The 26,904-nt window shown below is 50.1% G+C and overlaps 9 protein-coding genes across 9 annotated transcripts; 5 read left to right on the top strand and 4 right to left on the bottom strand.

Moving 5' to 3' along the window:
- Positions 1 to 2,424: 2,424 nt before the first annotated feature.
- MIND_00519000 (uncharacterized protein) lies at positions 2,425 to 4,486 on the bottom strand (the record flags this gene model as incomplete). Its single annotated transcript, XM_037361980.1, has 6 exons — positions 2,425 to 2,661; positions 2,712 to 3,203; positions 3,250 to 3,354; positions 3,407 to 3,758; positions 3,805 to 4,277; positions 4,328 to 4,486. 6 exons carry the CDS (start codon positions 4,484 to 4,486, stop codon positions 2,425 to 2,427), a joined length of 1,818 nt encoding a protein of 605 aa, XP_037222272.1.
- A 688-nt stretch (positions 4,487 to 5,174) lies between these two features.
- MIND_00518900 (Alpha beta-hydrolase) lies at positions 5,175 to 6,795 on the bottom strand (the record flags this gene model as incomplete). Its single annotated transcript, XM_037361979.1, has 8 exons — positions 5,175 to 5,259; positions 5,313 to 5,470; positions 5,517 to 5,684; positions 5,728 to 5,866; positions 5,917 to 6,197; positions 6,243 to 6,354; positions 6,401 to 6,595; positions 6,644 to 6,795. 8 exons carry the CDS (start codon positions 6,793 to 6,795, stop codon positions 5,175 to 5,177), a joined length of 1,290 nt encoding a protein of 429 aa, XP_037222271.1.
- A 228-nt stretch (positions 6,796 to 7,023) lies between these two features.
- Positions 7,024 to 11,292, top strand: MIND_00518800 (uncharacterized protein; the record flags this gene model as incomplete). Its single annotated transcript, XM_037361978.1, has 9 exons — positions 7,024 to 7,371; positions 7,420 to 8,529; positions 8,580 to 8,812; positions 8,860 to 9,103; positions 9,150 to 9,319; positions 9,366 to 9,873; positions 9,925 to 10,203; positions 10,249 to 10,844; positions 10,899 to 11,292. 9 exons carry the CDS (start codon positions 7,024 to 7,026, stop codon positions 11,290 to 11,292), a joined length of 3,882 nt encoding a protein of 1,293 aa, XP_037222270.1.
- A 2,777-nt stretch (positions 11,293 to 14,069) lies between these two features.
- On the bottom strand, positions 14,070 to 15,357 carry MIND_00518700 (NADH-cytochrome b5 reductase; the record flags this gene model as incomplete). Its single annotated transcript, XM_037361977.1, has 7 exons — positions 14,070 to 14,084; positions 14,134 to 14,234; positions 14,285 to 14,368; positions 14,418 to 14,608; positions 14,656 to 14,701; positions 14,753 to 14,804; positions 14,848 to 15,357. The coding sequence occupies 7 exons, from the start codon at positions 15,355 to 15,357 to the stop codon at positions 14,070 to 14,072; spliced, it is 999 nt and encodes a 332-aa protein (XP_037222269.1).
- Positions 15,358 to 15,690: 333 nt separating this feature from the next.
- Positions 15,691 to 17,354, top strand: MIND_00518600 (Mitogen-activated protein kinase; the record flags this gene model as incomplete). The annotated part of the gene is made up of 12 exons (XM_037361976.1): positions 15,691 to 15,732; positions 15,785 to 15,824; positions 15,872 to 15,890; positions 15,947 to 16,076; positions 16,123 to 16,166; positions 16,211 to 16,310; positions 16,362 to 16,409; positions 16,458 to 16,686; positions 16,733 to 16,812; positions 16,864 to 16,942; positions 16,990 to 17,190; positions 17,239 to 17,354. The coding sequence occupies 12 exons, from the start codon at positions 15,691 to 15,693 to the stop codon at positions 17,352 to 17,354; spliced, it is 1,128 nt and encodes a 375-aa protein (XP_037222268.1).
- A 370-nt stretch (positions 17,355 to 17,724) lies between these two features.
- MIND_00518500 (Mitogen-activated protein kinase) lies at positions 17,725 to 22,371 on the top strand (the record flags this gene model as incomplete). The annotated part of the gene is made up of 20 exons (XM_037361975.1): positions 17,725 to 17,877; positions 17,934 to 17,964; positions 18,011 to 18,097; positions 18,151 to 18,415; positions 18,464 to 18,644; positions 18,692 to 19,449; positions 19,501 to 19,882; positions 19,929 to 20,277; positions 20,333 to 20,615; positions 20,666 to 20,899; positions 20,950 to 21,069; positions 21,119 to 21,232; positions 21,285 to 21,350; positions 21,401 to 21,631; positions 21,676 to 21,794; positions 21,841 to 21,935; positions 21,984 to 22,018; positions 22,067 to 22,095; positions 22,133 to 22,173; positions 22,222 to 22,371. 20 exons carry the CDS (start codon positions 17,725 to 17,727, stop codon positions 22,369 to 22,371), a joined length of 3,723 nt encoding a protein of 1,240 aa, XP_037222267.1.
- A 191-nt stretch (positions 22,372 to 22,562) lies between these two features.
- Positions 22,563 to 24,597, top strand: MIND_00518400 (Rab-GAP TBC domain-containing protein; the record flags this gene model as incomplete). The annotated part of the gene is made up of 3 exons (XM_037361974.1): positions 22,563 to 23,386; positions 23,435 to 23,920; positions 23,970 to 24,597. The coding sequence occupies 3 exons, from the start codon at positions 22,563 to 22,565 to the stop codon at positions 24,595 to 24,597; spliced, it is 1,938 nt and encodes a 645-aa protein (XP_037222266.1).
- Positions 24,598 to 24,857: 260 nt separating this feature from the next.
- On the bottom strand, positions 24,858 to 26,238 carry MIND_00518300 (Ribonuclease H; the record flags this gene model as incomplete). The annotated part of the gene is made up of 6 exons (XM_037361973.1): positions 26,099 to 26,238; positions 25,668 to 26,040; positions 25,542 to 25,623; positions 25,121 to 25,485; positions 24,970 to 25,074; positions 24,858 to 24,917 (listed from the first exon to the last, which is right to left on the bottom strand). The coding sequence occupies exons 1-6, from the start codon at positions 26,149 to 26,151 to the stop codon at positions 24,858 to 24,860; spliced, it is 1,038 nt and encodes a 345-aa protein (XP_037222265.1). The 5' UTR covers positions 26,152 to 26,238.
- Positions 26,239 to 26,347: 109 nt separating this feature from the next.
- MIND_00518200 (GFA domain-containing protein) lies at positions 26,348 to 26,871 on the top strand (the record flags this gene model as incomplete). The annotated part of the gene is made up of 2 exons (XM_037361972.1): positions 26,348 to 26,483; positions 26,531 to 26,871. Exons 1-2 carry the CDS (start codon positions 26,363 to 26,365, stop codon positions 26,869 to 26,871), a joined length of 462 nt encoding a protein of 153 aa, XP_037222264.1. The 5' UTR covers positions 26,348 to 26,362.
- Positions 26,872 to 26,904: the final 33 nt, after the last annotated feature.

The raw sequence follows: 26,904 nt of genomic DNA, 5'->3' as shown, positions 1-26,904 counted from the left end.
GAATTGAATGAAATAGTACAGTAGTGGGTGCGACCTTGAATCGATATGACTATTGTTGTTGTCCCAACAGAGTCACACTGTGGACGCGTGGGTACGGCTTTGAATCGATAAAAGCCAGCTTTGCGATCAAGCGACTTCTCCATAATCGCCATGTTGTTTGAGGTATACCCGCACAACCGCCACAGTCGACTTGCTAACCACTGGCATAGCTGGCATAGCTTCAAAACTCTTTCCTGGCTCTCACTGCCCTTTTCGCCCTAGTTCTCTCATACAGCACTACATTCAATCGCCGTCGTTTGGAGAACCCAACGTATGGTATTTGGACGTCTGTGTTGTTGGATATCGCTTTGGCGGTGCATGCCCAGGGCATCTCCGCTTTCCCTCTGACCCTCATCCCACAATTCGGTATCTATCGAAACCGAGACGAAACCGATGGTGATGAACCGCCAAATGCAGATACTAGCATGTTGACAGCGGCCGATAATGAAGCTCGCGGAGTTGCTGTCCTTGGTCTACACCAACATCGCCGACAGGTCATCCACCACCACCAGTATTTCAGACATCCTCAGCAGTATTTCGTGGCGTAACTTTCCGTTTCGATGACTCCTCCTCAAAGCTTCCGCTGCTCCACTCCTGGTAGAAAGCAAGGATCCGCCCACTCGACATCCCAAAAATATGGAAGGCTTCGTGGCAGGCTTGATCGATACCTTGGAGGATGGTCGCATCCAGGCTTCATTTCAGTCTCACTGCCTCTTTTCAAATCTTCGATTTGGTTTTCAGAACATGGTCATCCTCATTGTTACCGCCGGACCATGGTGGTGCTGGCAAGCAGCAACACGCGATGCAACGAGATCGACAGCATTTATTTTTAACGAGTATGTGAAGGAGTTGGAAAAGAGGCGCAATGATGCTGCTGCTGCACAGGCGTCTCAAGACATAATTGATTCGCTGAACAACTCCGAGTCAGATTCGAACAACGAAGGCGATGTACTATTGTCCCCCCCTCTCGTGCAACCAGAGCTCCGCAGACTCCGTGCTACTCGTCATCTCGCACGTGAAGCAGTCCAGACGAGCCTTGCACAACAAGCAAATCCCTTGACAGAGACCTTGATATTCTCCATTCCTAATTTGAACACAGCTGCACCTCTCCACAAGAATTTCGCAAAATATGATTTTACCTCGCCTTTTATGGCTACCTCCTCGATCATTCCTGAAGACGATGCTTGGTCTGGAATTCTTCATCTTGGAACACCGGAGTCAGAGGCGCACGTGAAAGTTATTAAAGACAAGGTCAAGGCCATTATTCAAGCAACTGAAAGCGAAGGTCAGCTTCATCCTCGAGCAGCCATCACCGTTGAAACATCTGTAGTTGCAACATACTGGTAATTTGACTCGGAACCTCCGAACGGTTTGCGTAGTGGCCAAGGCCCGGGATTGAAGGGAAGGTTATCATGACATTGTTAGCACTACTTATCTAGCAATGCATGTAGTGTACTATGATTTCAGTGGTTACTTTCAACCTGAAGTGAGCAATTTTAGTGATTTGGATAGTCTCAGACAATTGAGGTTCAATTACCCAAGTTCTGACACCAACTGCGTGTGTTTAGGGCAAGTATCATGCCTGAACTGGTCAACAATACACAAGCCTTCCATTCAGCGTCGAGTTGTGCCGATTTGGAAGCGTGTGATGCAGTTACCTTCCTCCCGTTGTTATGGCCAGTCCATTTCACACTGGAAAAAGTTTTCCAACTAATTTAAAATGTTGACCCTCAACCCTTCGAGTCAATTAGTGCCACAAGTAAAGTAGACACTAACGAGTGTGTCACGACGACTTCGGATACGCTGCTGCGCCGAACGAGCTGCGCCAGCCGCCGCGATCATCCAGATAATCGAGTTTCATTTTTTTTTATAGTTCTCCCCTGCGAGCATTGACAGCACTGCTTATTCACATTCTTAGGGAATAAATTGGCGCCTACGCTCTTATGGGCAAGTTTCTGGGTCTGGTAAGACGCGGTGCTCGGGGAGCGTTGAGTATTGTGCTATTGTGTGCATGATGGGGTTCATGTTGGGGAAATGTCGCTCCTGTTGTAGGTAGCGCTCGTGGCGCTGTTTTAGATGGGTCAGCGTGCATATAGCATAGAAGCATGAGAGATGGAAGGCCATAACTGGACGTGTCATCGGTGTTCGCGGTGAAGAGCTATCCACTGGCACGTGGTTCTTGTCTGACTAGTTGGCGTCGACAAATCTGAAGTGGTTTACAATGTAAACTCAGACCTACGACAGATAATAAGTCCTCAATCGTGGTGAAAGACTAGGCTTGAGGGCAGAACGAATTTCACAAACTCACTTCCAGGGAGTGAGAGAAACTATATCATGGTCTATGCGATACACAGGATAAGCTTCAATGGAAGTGTCTTGGTTATATTACGATGCAAGCATGGCTTGCCCGGGGTCTACAATGTTGGGGCGGATCTGCTGGGCCATCTTCCACTGTCGAAAACGGTCATCGGGCCGAACGCTAAACGCGAAATCGTAGATGTGGATCTGCAGGTCGTTCCCACAGGCAATGCAGACCCGCCCGATAGCCTCGTCCCAGGTTATCGCCGCCAGCCCTTCGTCGTCAAGCTTGCGTCGAATGGAACGGGGAAGATTGAATGTGGACTAGGGAAAATGTCAGGATACGGAGAGTGAAAAAAGCTAGTTTGACGGACAAAGCATTTTTTCGATAGCCCTGGTCGCTGTCTTCGGGATATAGGCTCGACTGGATCCTCCATTGGGCGTTGCGCCCACAGAGGCTGGAGCTGTGGCGAAAGGTACCGACGCACGGCCATGACCCGGGGCGAGCCTTGTCGCTCATTCTCGACTGAAAACACGAGCGCTCTTGAGGCGCCGGGAAGGACGTTTGTCGCGTAGGGAGAGCTGACATGCACAGTCTGTGGGACAACAAACTCGAGGTTGAAAAAATATTTCGTTGGTTGGCCGGGCGACTCGACGATTTTGGGCCAGATGAGGTAGTGGGCGAGACCGGCAGGGTCAGTCATGCGGCAGTATAGCGAGATGGGCGCTGGCGGGCCGGAGGCGGGTTGAAGACGGGGGGTGGTCAAGGCCGATGGAATGAATGACGGGGTCAGAGATGTGGAAACTGTCGTATTCTCGTGGGTCAACTGGCCATCGTTCGAATGGGTGGATTCTGCCATTCCCTTCTGGGATAGGACGGTCGGAGCAGGGAATGTGGTACATCTCCATGACGTGCTCAGTTTGGCTGTGGGTGTCCGCCTCTTGGAACGTGACCGAACGAATAACCATAACGTCGTGTTGTGCGGGAATGACACGAAAAGTGCGGATGTTGTGGTCCTAGAGGTATGTCAGACATCAAGTTGCAACTGGGTGAAATTCATAAACCGACCCCTTCAGCCGCGCCGTTGTAGTTCTGGAGCAACATCGGTTTTATAGTGCCGGAGTCCAGATTGACAAAGACAATTGTTGTCGGGCCCTGGACAAAAGCAATGTGTGGAGTATTGTCCAGTTCAAACAAGCTCAATGAGCTGATACGTTTATCAGACTCGTATGAGGAGATTTGACAGAAAGGTTTTTCGCGCTCCATCGCAAGCTCTTGGAATTCCGCTGAGCCGGGTATAACTCGTGGGTCGACTAACTCCTCGAGAGTATCTAAAGAAACATGCCAACATAGGTTTTCGTACCAGAGCGGCGCAGCTGGGTCTACGACATCAGTGTCGCTATAGTCTGAGGGGTCGACGCTGAACTGGCCTGAGACTTGGCCAATAAACATTAAAAGAAACTCACCCATTTACTTCGCCGTGCAGAAAGGTCCGCTTGGTATATGCAATCATGATCCCCTGTTTTCCCTTGTACTTGATATACTTGGCTTGGAGGTCATACGCCTTGGAGCCCGTAGGCAGTCTGGCCACAGCACAGCAGCCCTGGGGATGTTCGAGAGAAAAGAGCGTGAGGTAATAGCGATGGCTGTCCAAGTCGCGAACGGAGGCGACGAGGAATTTTCCCCCGGGGAGCAGACTCATATCAAGAACGCGATGGTGCGAGTCCATTATTCTGCGGACTTTCACAAGGGGTGTGTCTTCGCGCCAGTTGTCCTCGAGTGAAATGGCACGCGTGACAAGTTGTTCGACTTCAAAGTCGGTTACTTGGAAAGAGTATCGGAACGTGGGTCGTAAAGGAGGGATGGGAGTCTTCATTCGCTCAAGGAAGCGTTTCCAGATGACCGGCTCGTGAGTAAGCAAGAAGAAAAAGCGATCCACCTGCAACCACAGTCAGTCCAAACGTTGAGCACAATGGAGGGAAACCATACTCGTCGCAAACACATGATGTCCTCGATGTACAGATAGATGAAGACCGAGTCGACGAAGATGTCGAAGCTGAGGCGGTGAATATAGCAAGACTTTCCCCATCTCAGACGCGTAAGCAAGAAGTTGGGCAGAAAAGAAGCGAGTGCGGTTGAAGTGGGCATGTCAAAGGGCGCTCAGCACCGGGTCGGGGAAAGAGTAGTCTATCGACACAGCGACCATGGTACTTATACGCGCTCCTTGTATTCGACTTTGAACCGCAAAAAGAGGTCGTTGTAGTTTGCCGGTAGCGTGTTGATGGTAGGTCACGGATGTGACTGGGCGAAAAAGGACATTCTTGTTTTTATTTTGACGGTTTCTCGCCGACTGCACAACTCTTATGTACTAAATGAATCTGAGTAAACGTACTTGGGAGATTGATTGAGGGATTTAACAATGAGACGGTCGGCCCAACCGTTGATCTGTACTAGTATTATATAAGCAGGAGCATCAGCGAATTTGGAAAATGCTGCTGAGTGCTCACAAGCACGGGCGAAACTCGTGAATTGACGACGAGTGCTGTGATCAGGGCATCAGCCGGGCAGTCACTAACAGGCGCTCGTGAGCGATCGTCGCCGCCATCCACTTTCCCAATCACTAGCAGAGCTCGAAAGTATCCGTGAGTCGACTGGCAGCTTGTGAGCATGCACAAGACTTTCCACCACTTGCAAGGCCCCGCAAGATAGATAGGACCTTGCAAGTAGAATACAAGCTTAATATATACCTTGCAAGAGCCAACAAGACTTTCCGACTGTGACGATATTGAATGATATATTCATATTAGATACTGTATGGGAACTAGCAATGATTGGATTAAGAATGACCCCGTAATCGAGCGATGGTGTTGGCGGTAGTCTTACTGACAGTTCGGGTTGAAGGGTGATTTGGGAAGATTTGACTATTGTCTCGGTCAGATTGTCTGGGTGAAAGTGCGTGTTTGAGGTCACTCACCTGTCCCACCAAGCTAATAGTGTATCTGCACGCTCCCGGTGTGCTGTCCCTACACGCGCAGCCTCGAAATAATCCACAATAAAGTTGTACATCGAGGAATAGAGGAAGCCGCCAAATTCCTCTGTCCACTGTTCTGCATTCGTCAAGCAGAAATGGGTCTACACATGATTAGTTGGTGTAGCATTCTCGGGGAGTAGTACATACCAGCACCGCGATATAGGCCACAGATCTTCCGGTAACACGACCATTCATTTGGAGCTTGGTAGCAACATTGCGAGCTTGGCCCACATTAACCTTGCTTCTTTTCGCAGCAGGTGGTACATTTTCGTTGTTCTTGACAGAGGAAGGACCCAAGAAAACAGATTTATAGCACTGAGCAGTTGTGAGACAGACTCATTGAAGACTGGACACTGACATTCACAAGATAGTGCGATTGGAGGAAACCGTCATACAGATCTCCAGGTTTGTGCTCGAAACCTTGAAAGAAGACCCGACAGAGAAAGGAAGCAGAATGAGTTGAGTCTGGGTCGAATTTTCGTGCTGCAACCCGGACACTAATGAACTCGGCGAGTGAGTGAAAGTAAGATCAAAGATGACAACACACTTTTCATCTTTCCAGTCACAGTCAGTCGACGACAGCAAGCCACCACAGATGTCGTGCTGAACTCCTCTATTGCTGCGCTCTTGGGTCAATATAGGTGCGTATTGTCGGACTGTCTTTCCGTGCTGGTCTCGGATTGTTTGACCATCCTGGTTCTTTGCAGGTGGAGTGAAGTCAAACTGAAGAATCTCCTTGCTGTATCGGTCGGTGTTGATGAGGTTTGCGAGTAGCCGTGTAATCCGACCAATATCGTCGCTGCGTGAATCGTTGGCGCCCTTATTGAGCTGTGAAGGGTGAGTGGCTGTTCTTTGGTGTCTGTCCACGCTGACCTGAATGTAGTAGCTAGTCAAATCATCGGGATTGTCGCAGTGAGTCAACTGATACAGGAGTCCTGGGACAAGCTGGAGTAGCAAGCTATATGAGGTGAAAAGCCGTTCATCTCTGTGTGGAATTTGAACCATAGCACCCTTAGAACCTTTGGACTTACGGACGACGTTCTGCAATCTCTTTCTCTTGTTCTTCTGTCAACTCGTCGTTGAACTCGTCAAACACAAGGGGCTCCTGACGGTTTTGCTCATATGCTTCACCGGCAGCCACAATCTGTGCTGGGTCAAGAAAAAGAGACACAAGTAAGCGGATACCACGGCCTTGCTGCGTAATGCTGCCCGGGCCTTCCGTCTGGCTAGAGGGAGTATGAGTGCCGTCAATTATAGTCAACTAGCTGACTCACTTTCCAGACCGCTTCCGCTTGCTTAGCCGTGAATGGGCCTCAAGTGCCATATACTTTGCCTTCCAGTCAACTGGTACGATGTCGTCTGACCCATCTGTCGACGTATTGCGGGCTGGGGAGGATGATGGGTTTGGGGTTATGAGATGCGACATTCTCAATGTGGCCGATAGAGAGAGATGGGGGAAAGGAAAGACTCGGAAAGACAAAAAAGTGTGGCTATTTCTTTTATAGGTAACGGGGGCTAATTTTTTTACAGTGACTGCGAGGATCATTTCCTTGACTACTGTATGAAACGTGTAAATCCACAAATAAGACAACTCATTTTTCCTTCCTCCTCCTACGGTGTGCCTGACAGTCGTGCGCTCATCTCTTGAACACCGATGGTCCCGCGCTGTTATATCCCCGCGCCATCTCGCCAACGAGTTACCTCTGTTCTGCTTATACTCTTTGGACTTCTTCTTGTCATGCCAGCCGCCAGCACTCTTGGCAGTTCCGCCACATTCTGTTGTTTGGCGCCGTCCTGTGGTGCAATACTTGCAGACCATGGATGGCTGACCCGACACCATTCGACTTGTGCCAGTTATCGACAGTTTCAGCAAGAACAACTTGCAATGCATCAACAGCGCTCGATGTCGGGCACGATCCAGGTCCCAACAGTGAGAGAAAGGCTTTCGGCAAAGCGCAAGGCACCACCTGGCCTTTCGGAGAGGAAAAACCGGCAGCGTCTGGTCTGTCCCTTGCTCTCTTACTTCAAAGGAACTACTGAAACCAACTAGCACTCACCGCTGACCGATCTTAACTTGCAACCACATCTACCCGGGCCATCCATACAAACCCCACAGCCTTCTAACCATGACCCCATACCACCGCCGCCACCTGAACCAAGTCATGCTGTCCAAATGCCGGATGACACAACAGACTCTGGCCGCCCGAAGCGGGCAACGCGCCTGCCAGCACGATTCCAAGACTTTGTCCCCGATGTTGCACCAATTGAGGAGGTCTCGGTGTCAACCTTGCCTCGTGTTACGCTCATTGTGCGTAATCGGTTCAAGACCTTGATGACGAGCGTGTTTGGGCTGTGGCGAGAATATCTGTATCGTCCATCATACGATCCGGACAGTCTCATTGAAGATGCCGATCTAGCTGGCAATTTTGCTCCAAATCCTTTGGTGGGCATTCCAAGTGAATCTACAGTACCTAAAGCTCAACGGGTTGGGACGAATGCAACTGCGACACTGTTGATGGATTGGAAGAATAATGGGAATGTAACAAAGTCGGATGGTGAAATCAACTCGCTGGTCCGCGATGTCATTCTCGACCCTGCATTTAATGCCGATGAACTGGTGGGATTCGATGCAAGTCGTGCCAATAAACAGGTTGATGAAGATGGAAAGACCTCATTCCCATTCATGAAAGATTTTAAGACCACAACTGTCGACATTCAAATTCCTACCGGAGTGAAACGAGCCCCACCTGTTACTCTTGCAGTTCCGGGCCTCTACTTCCGAAACCTAATCGATGTTATCAAGGCCGCTTTCACCGATCCATTATCCCAGCACTTCCATCTTTCACCATTCAAACTCTTTCGGAAACTTCACGGACACGATACAGAGGCTATTCGTGTGTATAGTGAGCTCTACAACACTGATGCCTTTATTGCGGAACACGACCACATCCAACGTCATGGTCTCCTGCCTCCCAATAATCCTGAATGTAAACGGGAGAAAATCATTGCAGCACTCATGTTTTGGTCCGACTCGACTCATCTGACAAACTTCGGTACAGCAAAGCTTTGGCCGATTTACATGCTCTTCGGTAACCTATCTAAATACATTGGCGGCAAACCAAGTATCGGTGCTGAACACCATATCGCTTATATTCCTTCTGTATGCTATTTTTGTGTTATCTAAATGTCAGTACTAATAAACGCTGGTAGCTTCCGGATTCGATACAAGACCGAATCAAGTCGATTTTCACGAAATGGAATACACAAAAGGCATCCGTCTTGGCCCACTGCCGTCGTGAGCTCATTCATGCTGTATGGAGGCACCTACTTGACGATGAATTCCTCTATCATTACCGGTATGGGATTGTCGTAACATGTGCAGATGGTGTCGAGCGACGTGTTTATCCTCGAATATTCACATACTCTGCCGATTATCCAGAGAAGTGAGCTTACAATAATTTAACATAGCCGACTGAAAAAACATTGACAGAGTTCTACTGGCAACAATACGTGAAAATGGGGAATGCCCTTGTCCTCGCTGTTTAACCCCCAAGTCCGAGCTCCACCTTATGGGGCAGATTCAAGATTTAGTAAATCGTGGAAGTAATCTCATTCGACAATACCTTTCCAGCAAGATTGCGAAGGCACGACGATTCATTTATGTCTTTGGTTTGGGAGTTCGCTCTAGCAAGGTGGAGAAGGAGCTCAAGGCAACTTCATCCGTGCCAACTGTTGTATGTATCGTTCAAGTTGCCTTGTTCTGTTTTGAATATTATCTAGAATGCGTTCATCGATCGCCTTGGTCATGATTTCCCCCTTCACCGTATGTTAGTCGTTGACTTCATGCATGAGTTTGAGCTCGGGGTTTGGAAGAGTCTATTTACACATCTTATCCGTCTCTTGTATGCCATGCCAGATGGGCCGTCTCTGGTAGCAGAACTGGATTCACGGTATGCTTTATAATTCCGACCATAACTGCTCTCATACAGTCAGCAGATATCGGCAGGTTCCAAGATTTGGTATCGATACCATACGCCGGTTTGCAACAAATGCCTCTGAAATGAAGAAGTTGAGCGCGCGGGACTTTGAAGACCTACTGCAATGTGCAATTCCCGTTTTTGAAGGCTTATTCTCCCTCCCCACAACGAGCGAACATGACTTGCGCATCCTCAAGCTCTTGTACCGTCTTGCAGAATGGCATGGGTACGCAAAGCTCAGAATGCATACCGACCACACTCTCAACCACCTCGATATGCTTACAAGTCAGCTCGGAACACTTATGCGCGATTTTCAACAGACGACATGCACTGCATTTCGGACAAGAGAATTGCCGCGAGAAGCCCGTCATCGCCATGACCAAGCTCTTGCATCTGGAAGCAAGACATCATCGTCGACTCCCAAGAGCAAAGCATTCAATCTTAATACCTACAAATGGCATTCATTAGGGGACTATGTCCAAAGCATTCGACTTTTTGGCCCGACTGACATCTATTCAACCCAGATTGCAAGTATATCTCCCTTGTGCAGTAACGGGATTCTGACAAAGATTCTCTAGGGTGAAAGTTTACATCGCCTTCTCAAGCGCATGTACATGTTGACGAATAAGAATGGCCATGAGCGTCAACTTGCTCAGCGCTATATGCGTGTTGCACGGGCACGAGCAGCCGCACGGGCTCATCGCGCTCGACAGCCTCAACATTTTCACCTTGTCCGTTCAGGCTTGTCTGACCCACTTGGAATGGTATCGCTCCGAGTTCATCATCACACCAGCTGGGCTCGCCGGTCTCCAATTGACATTCCAAGATTTGTCGGGACACAAGACCCAGCAATGAAGGTACCAGTAGTCTATGCTTTTGTCCATCCATCTAATCTGTGGCAGGACTTTTACCCAAAACTACAAGATCATATTCTTGGACGGCTACAACACCGAGAATTCGATGGTGACGACCACCACGATTTCACCGATGCTGACCGAAACACAGTTTATGTGCTGAACAATGCTTTGTACGCCACCAGAACTCTACGCATCAATTATACAACCTACGACGTGCGACGAGACTACAATACGGTCAATCCGCTGACGACTCCCTTCGTTATGATGCGGGCACCAGATGGAACCACTCATCCATACTGGTATTGCAAGATTATTGGGATCTTCCATGCCAGAGCGTATCGCTCTCTTTCGACTGGCACCACACCACCAGTTTCAATGGAGATTATGTGGGTTCGATGGATGGGTGTCGTTCCCGAGTGCCCTGGAGACCTCGAAGCCGCACAGCTACCGCAGGTTGGCTTTGTTCCCGAAGATGATCCATATGCCTTTGGGTTTCTCGATCCGGCTCATATTATCCGTGCTAGCCATCTCATTCCACGTTTTGCGGGTGGTCGAACGAACGATTTGTTATCAACACGGAAGCCAACTGCTGCTCGCTCATTTGACGAGACCGATGATTGGAAGAGCTACTATGTTGATATGTGCGTGGAAGTAATCGTCGTTTATGGCTGCTAACCCTGGCTGGGCTCGGACAGATTTGCTGATCGGGATATGCTCATGAGGTATGTCGGTGGTGGTGTCGGCCATCTCGACTGTGGTACCTCTTCCTTCGACAGTGTTCCACCTCATGCTGAACCTGGGCCCACTTTACCAACCGTCACACTATTACAACCACCAGCCGGAAATGCAACCAATGCAGAAGGCTCAGACCTTGACTTGGAGGATATCAATGAAACCGACGTAGCGGTTGACGATGGAGATGACGAGGTTACTGAGATTGATATGGAGAATGAATCAGATGAACCAGAGTTCTATTATGATGAAGACTATGGAGTGGGCAGTGAAGAGGAAGAGGAAATAGAGAATGGGTCAGATTGCGACTCACAACTTGACAACAATGACTTAGATATTCACGCTTATAGCTACTAAATAACAGTCTGTGTTTGTGGGAATTGTCGGCACGACGATAAGTTGTATATGCAAACTACATCAACATCATAGAGACATTTTCTTGAGAACCACGAGCACCTGGGGCTCGAAGAACCCTCTGTAAGTATTTGTGCTCGGCACGTAGCCGTCTCGTTGCGTTGTCGAGCCATTTAAGCTGCCGCTTGATGGCACGCTTCTCCAGTAAAGCACCTTCGCGTAAATGTTGTGGCATCTAACAATGCAATCAGAGGTAGAGGTGTAAGAATAAAAGAAGAGCGCGCCTGAGAGACACGATAAACCAGGTAACGGTGGCGACGTCTTTGGAGCCCAGCTTTCGTTGCACTCATGCGCATTCGAGACCTTTCGCTGGGCGGAACACGAAGAGCTAATTGGCGACCACCAGGCGCAGTGATGTAGCCACGAATGGCCAATGGATGACTGATATGTGGGATGAGACTCGGAAAAGGGTGCTGGAAAGCGAGTGAGGAAAATGGAAGACATAAAAGCTGGAGGAACGCACCTGAGCCCTCAGAAGCTCCTCCTCCTCTTCAGGTTGCGAGCTGGCAACAGTTTCCCAACCCCATAGGTCGGCCACATTGGAGTCGAGCGCTTGCGAGTTTGGTGTGGATGCAGTCGGTATCGACGACATGGATCTGTGTTGGTGGGCAACTTGGATGTCACCGTCACACAGGCCGTTTAGAGTGTCGTTGGCAGGGGTTGTTGACGGAGGTGCTCGCGGGCCTCGCCTGCTGCTCATGTTTCCTTGATGCGACTGGTGATGGACAAATGAGCAGTGTGTCTGGCATCTTGTCCACTGAATAGTGAGGGTTGAGGCTGGACGGTGCATCGTGAGTCACTGGCAGTCGAATAGCTTACAGGTGAGATACTCACTAGCGCAGCACAGACTTGTCAGCCGTCTGAAGCGCTCATGAGAGCTTGTGAGAAGGAAACGAGACTGTGATTCAATCACGCTTGATCAATTTGCTCACACGCCCTCACAAGAATTCTACAGATTCGCTGATGGAGCACTCTTTCCTTCAAACCATGTATGTACAACAAAATATAGCCTTCACAGCTCTTAGCCGCTTCGACGCTAGCTAGACACTCTCCCGATGCTATCACGACCGTTATATCGGACACTTCTTCTTCGTGTGCATTCCGCTTCTCGTCCTCGATCTTTCTCTAGCGACTCGATTTGAACAACGGGCGACTTGACAGTGAAAAGGAAATCATACCAACAAGGACACCTGGGCTTTCTGAATGTCTCTTCTGCATCTTCGTATCCTCGTGGCAAGATCACCGAGTACGTGCAGGTACTCTCGTGCCGAAGAAGAAGTCAATCCATGAGTATACTTATGGAGGAGTTGTGAGCGAAGGAGCGCCTTATTTTCTTGGGCACTGTGTCACTTTGAGTGGTGTCCACATAACACAAGACAGAGTTATACCGGGCTAGTTGCAATCGAATGCTCAACCTGAAGTTGTGATCGCGCAAAAGGTGTTCCTCGCGTGCCTTGTCGAAATGGTCCTTGGTTTCTTGAATCAAGGTCTTCCATGCATGTGTGGGGGACCATCTTCCCGGCGAAGCGAATGCTAGCGCAGAGAATAAACCCTGCAAGGACAATGTACTGGATGTCGGGGTTGTCAATGCAGGAAGTGAGAGTGAGGCAAGAGTTTGCGACTTTGGCCATGAATTCTCTCTAAGGTAGTACACAGCGAGCTTTATAAGGTGCATATCGAGCTAATTTTATCGGAGACATATATATTGATCGGGACGCAATCAGGACGAGTGGAGGCTCTGTTATGTTCGCTCGAGGATGAACTCCGGTTGATCGTAAGCGCTAGTACTACAGTAGTTCGCCATGCATGATTAGATTAGATTAGATTTGCTATCCCACCATTGATCGTTATGAAGCGATCGTACATAATACTGGACCAAATCTGCTACTTCCGCCGTACCGCCACTGCAGTCGCTCTTGCTTCTTGACCACCACTTGGCAAACAGCTGCTCTTCTACCGCCTATTTTGCTGAAGCTCTTTCGTCGATTTTATTTGTCCCATTGCATCTACTAAGAGCTTGGGCTCAACTTGACGTCCGACTTGGTCGCGTTGTGCTACATTCTTTGGCAGGCCGCCACCTCAGTCTCTCTCTCTCTCTCCTCTCGACGACCATCTAACATACTGGTCAGTTTCTTGCTCCACTGCGGCGCTGTCAATCATTCATACTTACATGCTCTTTTTCAGGTTTTGGTGACACATTTCACCCCGACTTGCAGCCTTTTGTGCGTGTTTACTTGATGCCTACCCGCACTCTCTAATGTTCTATCTTAGTCGTAGTAGACGTTTGGGTGACCGTGCTTCACTCTAGTTGCAGTCCCGAGAATCCAGCACCTCCATATGCCCAAAATGAGCAATTCTCCAGTCGGGGACCGTGGGACCGTTGCTGGGAATGCAAGCAAAAGTAGTGGCGATGCCGACGAAAAGGTGCACCATGATAGCAACACCTCAATCCCCCTCGCACTGGTCGCTCAACGCTGAACATCATGACGCATCTTGGCTCTGGGGAGGCGGTCCGTTCTTGGGTAATGCTGTAAATAGACAACTGGTGCTTGGTGCTTTCAAGTGCCTTTAAAGTACCAGTAGTGTTGCTTACGCGATCCATCGCTTCACCAGTTGTACCCACCTATATTCATGTTTGTGGTATCTTACGCGGGATGGAGTAAGCGAATAGAATTCAAGGTAAGGCTTTAGGAGGGATAAATTACTCTTCAATTTCGCATTTAGAACTTGAAGACCTTCACCAAGTTGTGAATCATTCATTAAGTGAGCATCAGTGGGACGAACCTGTTCCTCAGTATACCCAAGCTCCTTCAGAACACCGCCTAATGGGCCTTGCTTCATGCCGGCCTTCTTTCCCGCGATGCTGGCGACCTGTGGCGGAGGGCCTGGGACGCATCAGACTCATCATCAATGACTGGGAATTTTATGTGCATACCGCAGACCATAACCATTGTCCGTTGTTGCGTCGGTGGTGCAACATACTTTTTGATGACATCCGCATTCACGAATCCAGAGGGACCTGAGGCATAAATGAGGACAAGGCAAGCAAATCGAGCGAGGTAAACGACCTTTCCAATCATTCCCGGGTTTGTCGAGTAGGTAAACAACTTCGAGAGTGCTTGGGTACTTTTTGGCGAGGGCATCGAGCTCTTCCCTCAGTAAGATGTCTTGTTCCGTTACGTTGGAGTAGAGCAGCTTGAATTTGGTAGTATTGAATCTGCTTGAAAGCGCATGGGTGAGGACTTGGTAAAGAGGAGTGCTGTTGTTTTGTCAGTACATTATAACGACGCAGAGAAGTGAGCATACATTCCACTCCCTCCTCCGATGAGCGCAACTTCGTCGAACTCATTTTCTGGAGGTCAGTAAGCGATTTGACGGATGTGATTTGTCAGAGGGAACAGACCTTTGTAAGGGAACTTGGGGATAGGCCCTTTAACGTCGAGCGTGTCTCCGGGCTGAGGAAATAAGGGACAGAAGGAAGTAAAAAAGCTCTTTCACCTTCATTTCGTGCATGTATTTTGACATGACACCAGTCTCGTATTTCTTGACCAACAGGACAAGCTCGTTGGTGTTGTCCTTGGTCTCAACCGGGGTGTATGGCCGCACAACTGGGTTCCCATTGCTCTTGAGAGCTTCGGGATCGGTCGCCCGGACAACGAGGCAAGAGGCGACGGGAAGCTTCGAAGAGGTTTTCGGAGGAAGTTCGAACACGAAAGTACTCGAGTTGTGGTTGTAAGGAACGACCTTCTTGAGAGGCAGGGTTATGAATTGGTCGGGATTCAGGGCTGGCGGAAGAGGTTCTATGGTTCGGTTGAGATACACATATGCCGCGATTCCACCCAGACCGGAGAGTGCAAGCGACAACGGGAGGAGGTTGGATTTTTTTTTGCGGCGCTTCGGTCGCATAGCGACGAGCGCCAGCAGTCTAAAAGACGCGTCTGAGAACGCGACTTTGGACAGCAATTGACATACCAGAGGCCGAAGAGACGCGACACGGAGAAATGACATGGTTTTGAGAAGGTCCAAGGGGTCGTGTGAAGAAAACTGTCATCACAAGCAGTGACGTCATGGGGCACAGAGTCTGGAGAGGCGCTCGTTGCGAAGGCCATCGTGTGCCATCGGTATGGAAAAGTAGCGGATAAATGTGGTAGATATATTTGGGAGGTGGAGCCGGTCAAAAGTTGCCTAGGAGGATGGTCGATGCAAACTTTGTTGTGAGCGATCAAAAACCTTGTTCTTCTTCCCTTCCACCACCCTCTGGAAGCCGGTCGCTCTTCCGAGTCCTACCCGCGTTTGAATCCAAGCCAATCGTACATCGTTGACCGCCTCTGACGACCCACTATGTCGTTTGTCAAGCTTAGCATCTTCGGGACATCATTCGAGGTACCATTCCTCAATTCCTCTTCCTCGAAGTTTTTCCCTAACTCCTCGCTAGGTCACCACCCGTTATGTCGACCTCCAGCCAGTCGGAATGGGTCAGCGATACACACAGCACGTTTGTACAAACTCATCTTATTTTCAGGCGCATTTGGGCTTGTCTGGTGTGTTCCCTTGCAGTCTCATTTCCCCGCTTTCCGGCGCTTAACTGAGCATCTAGCTCGTCCAAAGATCAGCTCACGGGGACCTCCGTAGCAATAAAGAAGATTATGAAGCCTTTCAGCACACCTGTGTTGAGCAAACGGACATATCGAGAGTTAAAACTCCTGAAGCATCTTCAGCACGAAAATGTCTGTGTTCATCTTGACCTGACTCTCGTTGTCTCAATCCTTCCAGATAATCAGCCTCAGCGATGTCTTCATTTCACCACTTGAAGATTTGTGAGTCCTATTCTTTGTAACTCATTGTTATTGATATGGGCCAGATACTTCGTCACTGAACTGCTCGGGACGGATCTCCATCGCCTACTCACATCAAGACCACTTGAGAAGCAGTTCATCCAATACTTCCTCTACCAGATACTCGTGAGGCGCCTTACGTTGACGTGAGACATGGTTGATGAAATTTGGTTGCAGCGAGGTCTCAAATATGTCCACTCTGCTGGCGTAGTTCATCGGGACCTCGTGCGTGTGTATTCAATCAATGGCAATGCGATCTCACCCTCCCCGCAGAAGCCGAGCAATATTCTCGTCAACGAAAATTGCGACCTGAAGATTTGTGACTTCGGTTTGGCGCGTATCCAAGACCCCCAGATGACCGGCTACGTGTCGACGCGGTACTACCGCGCGCCAGAGATCATGCTGACTTGGCAGAAGTATGACGTAGCTGTCGATATCTGGAGTACAGGTTGCATCTTTGCCGAAATGCTCGAGGGAAAACCTCTCTTCCCTGGCAAAGACCGTTGGTTGTTCCATGTTTCTCAGGTCCAGCGCTGACATTTCTCCAGACGTCAACCAGTTCACAATTATCACTGAGCTTCTAGGCACACCGCCAGATGATGTCATAGAAACGATTGCCAGTGAAAGCGTGAGTGCTACTGCTGTCGGCTCCGGATAAGATAACTAACAATCCATTCAGACGCTTAGATTTGTGCAAAGCCTTCCCAAGCGAGAGCCTCTGCCGTTTAGTCAGAAGATTCGTACCGCAGATGCAGATGGTGTGTCGCCTCGTCGCCTTTAGACACCGAAATTTACTTGACCATAGCCATCGACCTCCTCGAGAAAATGCTGGTTTTTGACCCTCGTAAACGAATAGACGCGACAGATGCACTGGCCCATGAATACGTCGCTCCCTATCACGACCCTACAGACGAACCCGTTGCCTCCGAAAAATTCGATTGGAGCTTTAACGATGCCGATCTTCCTGTGGATACCTGGAAAGTGATGATGTACAGCGAGATTTTAGGTCTGTGTTGAGGTTACCTGATTAGCTCGACGCTGATTGCCTTGTTAGACTTCCATCAAGTCAGTGAGACGACAACGTCTACGAATAATGGGGCAGTCCCCACCGGTGCGCTGGCGGGTCCAGATGTTCCGGCTCCTGCTTCTGCCCCTGTGACTGCTGCTTAAGTCGTCAGTCAATGCGGTCAATGTTTCCCATCTGGTTTATATCTTACTGTAATTGTGCTGCCCATGCGCTTTCATCATAGCCTATCCCTTTCCTCCCATTCCTTTCCACTCGGACTTGTCTCCTGTACAGCTACGCACCACCTTGGTCTTGATATGAACGTTCACTCACCTTAGGGTTGGTTCCAGTGGTACAAGACACAAATCTATGTACAACATACCTGTCCTAAGTACTAAAAGCAGCATCGGAATCTAGCCTTCCATCTCAACAATACACGCTGAGAAATTAAATTTAACCCTCAGAGACGAAAGAAATGATGGTGGCTGTGCGGCTTTCTTCAACAGTAATTCGATGAACTTGGCCAGCTCATAGATGGCTCCGCCACCAAGACGGCCAACTGCTTTCGAGGTTTCATTTCCTGACGATTTCTTGGTTGAGCAAGAGCTCGAACGGAAAGAGGCTGAGCTCAGCCGCAAAAGAAAATTGGAAGCAGAAAGTTTAGCTGAGTCCTCGAAACTTGAAGACGTATGTGACGACCTTTCCAAAATACTTACCATTGTTTTCTGAGTGACTTTTTTCAGGCTTTTCGACGTCCTGAACTCCCGGCTCGGTGTAATTCACTCTTCATCGCATCGGTTGGTCGATTGAGCTAGACTAGTTTTCACTCTCCCCCCTTCGGCGAATAAGTGGGTGGTGGAGGCTAACTTTCGTCCACCGGATGAAGATGCAGAATCGGAAGTCAAGCGTAAGTGCAATTGACGATGCTAAAAGGCACGTTTATTCCCATATTCGATTCAGATAACGGAAAACCCGTTCGTGTCTTAACGAATTTCTGTATTTTCGATGCAACGGAAGCAAATCTCCTTGCGAAAGCCCAACACCAACTCGTTCTTCCTGACGCGGTGAAGCAGGCTGATGCACCCACTCGGTTCGCTGTTGGGATTTACTCCCTTTTTGAAGATGTCGACGAAGACGTGGGGCAAGATGATCACGACCAAGATCCCGGGTTCATAACTCTACATGACATTTCGCTGTGTGCTGTGGACTATGCAGATGCTAATGCGTAAGTCGCTAACTCTCCAAGAGCACGTTCACCTAGTAACGATTGCAGACCAATATTCATCGAGACCAAGTTGGCGTATTATGAACTACGGGACCCCTTAACCCAGTACGGGGATTTATGGGCCAACTACTTCATGGCCCCGCGGCGAATGGCTTGCAGTTTACTTGCTCAAGCGGCTGACCCAAGATCGACAGTCTTACGGGGCACCCATCAAGAGCAACAAACAGCTGTGTGGCTTTTCGTGTACTGTCTTTGGTTCTCTGAAACTCTGCATAGATACCTTATATTCTGGAAGCGTTGGAGGATGTCGCGTTCGCTCACCTCAAACAAACACCTTTGCTGCGGCAACTCCTCGGTGGCCATATGAACGACCGTGTATTCCGACCTCGAGGAAGTCGTCCGCAAACCCGCTCCATGGTTGGGAATCCTGATATCGCGCTCCTTCGGCCAGAAAATCAGCTTCAAACGCACGTGACCCCGCTGATATTGAAACTCGCCCGGCCATATTTCACGGAGCAGCTTCATGTTATTGGTGCACGGGCCCCGCCTGAGGATACCAAAGCCCAAGCAGCTGCCGCTCGGAATGTCCTCAAAGAGTTTATGGAAATCGCACGAAACCCACCGCCCTCCATTTCGTATCCAGTCACACAAGAGCGGAGTCACAGTAGATTTGGGACATCACACATGTTCAGCGAAGCACGCATCGGAAATATTCACTATAGAGTTGGAGAGTTTGTTCTTGTGCGACGCGGCCCATGGCGAGAAATGCCAGCTGCTACGCTGGAATTGGACCCTGTGAACGATACGCTTCCCCGCAAATTCTGGTTCGGCCGCATCGTTCATTTCAACTCACGCGACAATTTTGTTCATTTGCGATGGTTAACTCACGGGTCAGAGCTCTTGCTGGGGGACATGGCCCATCCGCAGGAGCTGTATTATACCCTACTGTGTGAAGACCTCCCGGCTAGCTCCATTGTTGCCAAGATCGACGTGTCCAATACTCCCCACACGAAACCTAACAGTTACTTTGCTCGGTATGCTTTTCTTGACCGATATTATACCTTTCACCCTAATTTGTTCCTCAGACGTGTCTACGATAGTCGGGATGCGTCGTTCACTGACATTGACCACGAGCTCGAGGAAATGTTTCAAAACAGGCAGGCCCCGCATGGTTGTGTGGACTGTCATTTCTACGAAAAACGCGAAGCAACGGAACAGTGGAAACTCATCCGCGATGACCCCAATAGTGCTGCGGATGTCAAGAACGGCATTTTATATCGTGGCTTCAAGTACCATACGCATGAATTCCTTCTTTTTCGAAACGAAGCAGCTAATGGCCCAGCACATATCGGATACATCAAGTCTATTCTCGTTAATCCACGCCAACTGACACCACAACTCGAACTCTGTCTGGTCCTCCGCATATCAGAGTTGAAGGAGATCAGGAACGACCCCAACAACTTTGATGTTGGTCCGATCGCCTCGATTTCCCGTGATCTGACCTAGTTTGCAGCCCGAACGGCATCTGGTATTGACCGACGAGCGCCGCAAAATTCCTGTCACCCAAGCCATTCGACCCATCCACGTATATGCGTTGTCTTTCTTTCGAAACGCAGATGAATTGGAGCGATGGACTCGCTATTCGCCATATAACTTCTATGTGCACTACCGGCTCCCATCGCAGAATTCCGACTCGCGGTCGACGTTATGGCCAGACAGCAGGCAAACAATCTCACCCGACACTTTCTACGTTTGCGAGTTTTGTCCCTCAGACATGTTCCAGCTCCAACAGGCCGAAGAGAAGTTCGATCAAGACGAAGCCAGCGAGGATGTCGATTGCCTGGATCTGTTTGGCGGGACTGGTAAGGCTTCTTATCCAGACTGCATCCGCACGGGTCCTGTAATCGAAATTCACAGGAGCGTTTAGTTGGGGCATTTCGGAGGGAACAAGAGGCTGGCTGAAACCAACCCATCTCGTCGAAATTACTCCCTCTGCAGCCCGGACTGCACAAAAGAACAGCCCAAATCTTTCTGTCTACTGCCAGGATGCTAACAAGATTCTTGAATATTGCATCAAATCGTCCGAATACCACACCATCACCACGCCAGCTCAGAATTGGGATAACAAGACACCCGTTCCGCCTCCGATGCGGGGAGGTAAAAACACGAAAATGCGGGCGATATTTGCGGGACTGCCGTGGTATTTTTTCTCCTGATGCTTCTCTACGTTGCTCAGCGAACGCGTTGTAGCCAGTCACATTCCGGCCTCAATATGTTCCGCAAGGCAGAAGACAAGAAGGGCAACCTGATTCTTACGACACTGTCGTATATCGATTTTTTCCGCCCCACTTATGTGTTCCTCGAAAATGTGCCTGGGTTCCTGCGGTTCAACTTGGGGGCTAGGCAAACCAGTATCCATACAGTCGAAGGGGGAGAAGACATGGGCGGACTGGCATTGACCTACCGTGCCTTGCTCGAGATGGAGTAGGTCTTTTACCCTTGTCTGATTTGTTATCTTTATTTATTGCACGCAGTTATCAAGTCCGATGTGGCTTACTACAAGCTGGTTCATATGGCGCTGCCCAGAATCGAATCCGTTTCTTCCTTGTCGCGGCTAAATCTGGGCACACCCTTCCGAAATTACCACAACCAACGTTCTGATACCTTCGTGCATTTCTTATAGCTAAGCTGACATTCCGCTAGCCACGACTTTCCGGTGATCAACCAATTGAGCATCAAGCTTCCTTATGGGCACAAGCCTCCGGACGTGACAGTCAACAAGTTCAAAGAGTTCGTTTTCCCTATCAATACCGCCAGGTAAGCAGAAGGAAATATCTATTGGAACGGATGTAGTGACGTGAAATAACAGAGGGAGAGCTGCGCATGCAGCGGTTACAATTGAGGACGCGATTGGTGACCTGCGGGAATTCGACTGGTAAGCAAGCGCAGCCAGTCCTCGCATTAGTCGTTCAGGCTTATTGATAGGAAACACCCGAATCCGCGCAAGGCTTCGCAAGAGCTAAGGCGGACACTGGAAGTTCGAAAGAACCTTGGTGTCCTGGCAATAAAATGCGACCGCGGGAAGGCGTTTTGTGGATTGGAAGAGGCCGAATATAAGCACATGCCCCGAACCAGTTTCCAAAAATGGGCACGGGCCCGACCAACACAGAACCTCCAGCATTTTACACGTTGTTTGCTCCCAAGAACCGTTGAACGGTGAGTTGCTGATGCAAACATCACACATGTCTTGATATTGGCAGTGTTATTGCAGTACCACTGAAGAGTGGAGCGGATTACCGAGATTTGCCATCGGATTTGCGGGACGAATACCAGAGCAGCCATGCCTTGTCCTTCGTTGGTCGGAATATGTTTCGCGGAAGTAAGTGTCCAGACTAAGAGTGGCTGATGGCTCGATTCTTGAATAGACTTGTATGGTCGCTTGAACGGGTCGGGATACTTTCCAACAACGGTAACAAACATCCACCCCACAGCCAAACAGAGCAAGGTTCTGCATCCAAATGTAGGACAAATAACTTGGCAGTTTCTGTGGTTGACTGTAATTTATCAGTGCCTGAGGATGGTGTCCGTTCGCGAGCTAGCAAGGTGTGTGGTTATCTCTCTTGGAGTTGCTGTAGGTTAAGCCGAGGATAGATCACAAGGCTTCCCAGGCAAGTCTGCCGGTGTTGCCTAGATCAAGGTACTGACTTTTTCCATTAGACTGGTTTGTCTTCGAAGCGAAGAACAATAATATCATCACGGTGCGCTGTTGCTTGAAGCTGCCACAAATAGTGCTCATTCGGGTGAAGATGCATCGACAAATCGGCAATGCGGTGCCTTTTCCAGTTTCACGGGCATTGGGTAGAGAGTTGCGGTCGGCTCGGTTGAAAGACTACAAGAAGTTGCAGAGGGAAGACAGTAGTGATGGTCCCGTCGATCCGCACGGTAGCATGTGCTGATGATATGTGTTTTTTTGTGTCCCTATTTTCACGTTGGGAGGCCTGTTTCTGTCGTGTAGAGAGTCGTAACCAAGTTTTGTCCGTGTTTGTGGGTCTTTGTTGAGTGGAGTTTTTGTGTCAGGGTGGAAGTAAAGCAAGCAATGAAAGTGCGCATCAGATCAATATAACCTCTTTCTTCTTGACCGCCTTGTATGGAACCCCCAGCTGCGCCAGCCAGTTCCTCCCGCTCCTCGTCAGCTGGCTCTTCTTCTATCACCCACACTAGCGACCACACTCGCAACCAGTCGGAAACGACTCTCTTTTCCATCTACTCCATGTATGGCAATGCGCCTCCAGTTCCACCGGCAAAGGAGCACATCCCAACCGTTAGCGTCACTCTCCCCGTTGTCAACGGACGCTCCAGTATTGCCTACTACGATGACACGGACGATTTGCCACCGAAATCACCTCCTACTCGCACCATAGACCTCACACGGCCGGGTGTCTTGCTCAATGGAGTGCCACCACGGACTTCCAGCTTCCGCCCTTTGTCGTCTCATTACACTGGCCCTATGCTTGAAGAGAGGCGCGCTTCCACATACTCACCAACACCATCCTCTTCCCGACCAGTTTCGTCGCGACCAGACTCGTTGCTGGTACTACCTCCATTACCACCGTCCCGAAACCCCAGTCCAACTCCCCCTCCGACCCCACCGCTGACAGCGCCACTGTCCCCTGCTCCACTAAGCCCGTCAATGCCACTGAAACATCCCGTCAGCGCGCCAGGCAGCAAGACTTCATTGGTGCCCTCTGAAGGCGAGGATCTCGATGGGTTTTACGTCCGAAATACCTATGCTCAACTTGACATGACCGGTGTCAAGGGAGATGGTTTTGAGGACGGAGTCGAGCGAACAAGAGCACGAATAGGCCCCAGTAGAGCCAGCCAGCTCTATGCCGCAAATGCCGTTGGTGACGGGACGGAAAAGTCGCAGGAATTAGACCCAAGGGAGATACAGACACTGCATACTGTGGACCGGTGAGGCTAATGTTAGTGTTTTTGATTCTATCTAACTTAAATTGCCAGTTATGGCTTCTTCTCAACACCCTCTCACGACCGTCTTATCCTCCTCCCAGCCTCCTCGTTCGACAAGCGTCTTTCCGTCGTCCGCGGCGGCCCTTCTTCTGCCAGACCATCAGCCCAGTCTCTCAATCTAGTACCAAAAGCAACTCCACCCGTCAAGGAGAACTTACGGATAGAGAAATGGACCAAGATGATGCAGGCGGAGAGTCGCGACCAAGGGGCAAATGTCCAGTCTTGGCGTGTCAAGCAGTCCAAACAAGGCAAGCTGCGGTTAAGGACGTACAAAGGAGTTCCCGACCGATGGCGGCCGGCTGCTTGGGAGATGTTCATGACCAACTTGTCGCGGGCTACGTTCGGAGACACAGCTCGTCTTGCGAGTGACTATCGTGACGCACTGGACAAGCCATCCACGTATGACATCCAAATCGACTTGGATGTACCGAGGACGATCAGTGGTCATATTTTTTATCGAACCAGATACGGAGCGGGGTGCGTTGATTTTGATTTTTTCGTGTTACTAGCGCTGATGGGTGCTCAGTCAACGGTCACTGTTTCATGTGCTCCACTGTTTTTCTCTGCGATGTTCAGAGTGTGGCTACGTTCAGGGCATGGGACCCATCGCGGCAACGCTCTTGTGTTATCTAGACCCTGAAAAAACCTACGCCTCGCTGGTTCGTCTCCACGACGCGTATTCAATGCACTCAATCTTCAGTCCTGGCTTTCCGGGACTGCTGGAGGCGATATACGTGCAAGAAAGGATAACAGAGCAGATGATGCCTGATGTCTACAAGGCCTTCCAGAAGCACACCATCTCGACAACGTCATATGCGACCAAGTGGTACATCACGCTCTTCTCCAACTCGGTGCCCTTCCAGACCCAGCTCCGGTTATGGGACGCGTTCTTGCTCGAGGGGCCGGATGTGTTTGTTGCGGTGGCGGTGGCGATAGTGTGGGTCTACCGTGACCATATCACTGCCGCGTCAGCCAACTTCGAGACGATACTCTCGCTGCTGTCGTCGTTCTTCGTGCCAGAGGCAGAAGACGCGATGCTGCTCTGGATAGAGCGGGCGCTTGCTGACAGGAAGCTGCGTGCGAGCATGACGCAGTGGCGGGTAGAGTGGAAGGCCCTCGTCGCTGCCGGTAAGGAGAGCACTGTCTTGTTATAGCACTTGCTATCTTTTTTGACTTCTTCTTTCTTGGATTACCATACCCACCTACGTTCATTTTACCCTTATTACTTTTTCCTTTGCATTTCTTCTGCACAAATAACTCACTCACTCACTTCATCTCCATCTCCATCTCGCTGTCCCGATGCATTTGTACAGTCGCGCAATAAATATGTTCTTGTACAAGGGACATAGTGACCTGATTCGACTATCGTCTAATTCTTCAGCAAAAGTGGGGAGTGGCAAGGAGTTGGAGGTGATTAAAAGCTCAGATCTGCAGCTGGGTCGTCTAAAAGACCAGCAGCGTAGTCGTTCAATTCCTGAGGAACAAACAGTGTCAATGAGCGATGTCCATGTCAAAGAGTTGAGTACCTGTGAAGTTGGAGGGGCAACGACAACGCCGGGTTTAGAAGGTGACTGGGGCGGACCGCGGGCCGCTGCTGCGCGAATCTTTGGCGGGCTCCGTGTCCGCGATCCCTAGACAACAGTGAGAGATGTCGACTTGGATACTAGCTATTATTACCTGTGAAGTTGAAGGAGCAGCAGACTTCGAAGGCGACTGGGTTGGAGATGCGACTTTGCGAATCTTAGGTGGGCTCTGTGTCCTCACTTCCTGTTGTTGGCTCCGCTCCAGCTCAGCCTTGAGCTTGACCCAGTCGCGCTCGGGCGTTTGGGGGAGGAAAGTTCCGGCGACAGCCAATGCATCGGCCGCATCGTTCCCGGGATTCCCGCTATGCCCCTTGACGTATTGGAGGACGATTTCCTGGCCACGTGTCTTGCGGTTGTCGAGATGGGCCAGAACGTATTGGATCAACTCTTTGTTTAGGACGGGGCCGGCAGATGTCCGCCACCCGTTCCTTATCCACCCGGGGTACCACTCGGTCAAAGCTGCGTTCAATGTTACATAAGCACGTCAGCAGGAAATAAGGAGAAGAGTGATGCACAGCTGATGGAGTACCGCGAGTCCGTCTTGATGTAGAGCGGCTCTGTGCTGAGCGGCGTTTCCTCGAGGACGCGGAGGATGGCCTGGGGCCAATCAGATAACAAGTCAGCAGAGTAATCCTACTAACGATCAGTTCCGCGCGATTGTTGGTTTGCTTTCCGGGGCAGCGTTCAGAGAGGTTTCGCGGGTCATTGGGGCCCCACCAGACACCGATGCCGCCTAAAGCGTTAGGTTTGCCGTTATTTTTGCAGGCGCCATCGCTATAGACAACTTGCTTGGTCCCTGTAGCGGGGGCAGATGTGGTTTCTGATGTCGCCTGTAGCTCAGAGGAGGTGCGCTTGGTGGCACCACTACTAGTAGACGCCGTTGATGTCGAAGCAGTAATGTTCGAAGTCGTAGTCGTTGTCTCTCCGTCAATCCATGCGAGCGCCTCGGCATTGCTGTTAAACTTCTTGAATTTCGCTCCCTGAAATCCCTTTACTTGGGCCTCGCACTGGTCCCTACAACCACGCAAGTCAGACAAATCGCGCAAGAAAAAAAACCGGATGTCGAAGCTACCAGGTATCGAACAGACCGGTCTGGCGGCCCTTCTTCACGGCGTAGACAGGCATGTAGAGACGGCTTTGTCGGATTTGAGAGAGTAGCGGGCCGCGGGTGGTTCGCGCGAAGAGTGGTGGGAGTCGAGGCACGGTTGACAACTGGGCGCGTGACCGTGACTCAGAGCCTCATTAGGTCCGGATTTGGTAAGTGGCGGTGGCGGGTCCGATCAGATGGGTGTTTGGCCGCGGCGACGACACAGGGTGTCTCTTGACTCTGACTCCCATGGCGGCGCAGCTTATCGTGCACAATGGGAGCTGCCTCTGCGGCGCGGTTTCGTTCAGGCTCGAGGGAAAACCGCTGTTCAGCTTGTTTTGCCATTGCACGAGATGTCAACGCGCTGATGGTATGTGAGTCTTATAATTACTAGCTTCGCTACTCAAGTTTCTACAGGCGCTGTCTTCGTAGCCACGATGCACTTTTCTTCCGCTGCTTTCTCGTGGACATATAACGGCGAAGACGTCAAACCTCTGGTCGAAGACATGGGCGACCTGACGCTCTATCGCTGCGAAAAGTGCCGCTCTTGTGCCGCCACTCGAATGGGCCCTGTCGACAGCAACGACAACTGGGCCATCCGCGGCTCGCATCTGGAGCGCGACGAGCAGGGAAAAATTATCGACTTCGAGAGCGTCAAACCGACTTGCCATATTTTCTATGACACGCGCATCGTGGACATTGCTGACGACCTGCCGAAGTGGGAAGGCTTTGCAAACCGCTCCAAGCGGCTGGATTGATGCTTTTTGGAGGGACTCCCAGACTATCGCACC

Source organism: Mycena indigotica (genome assembly GCF_014461135.1).
Source record: "Mycena indigotica strain 171206Taipei chromosome Unknown Mind.scaff0004, whole genome shotgun sequence".
In the NCBI taxonomy this organism is placed as follows: domain Eukaryota; kingdom Fungi; phylum Basidiomycota; class Agaricomycetes; order Agaricales; family Mycenaceae; genus Mycena; species Mycena indigotica.
The sequence above is the reverse complement of the archived record's forward strand: the minus strand, read 5'-3'. Positions and strand labels throughout refer to the sequence as shown.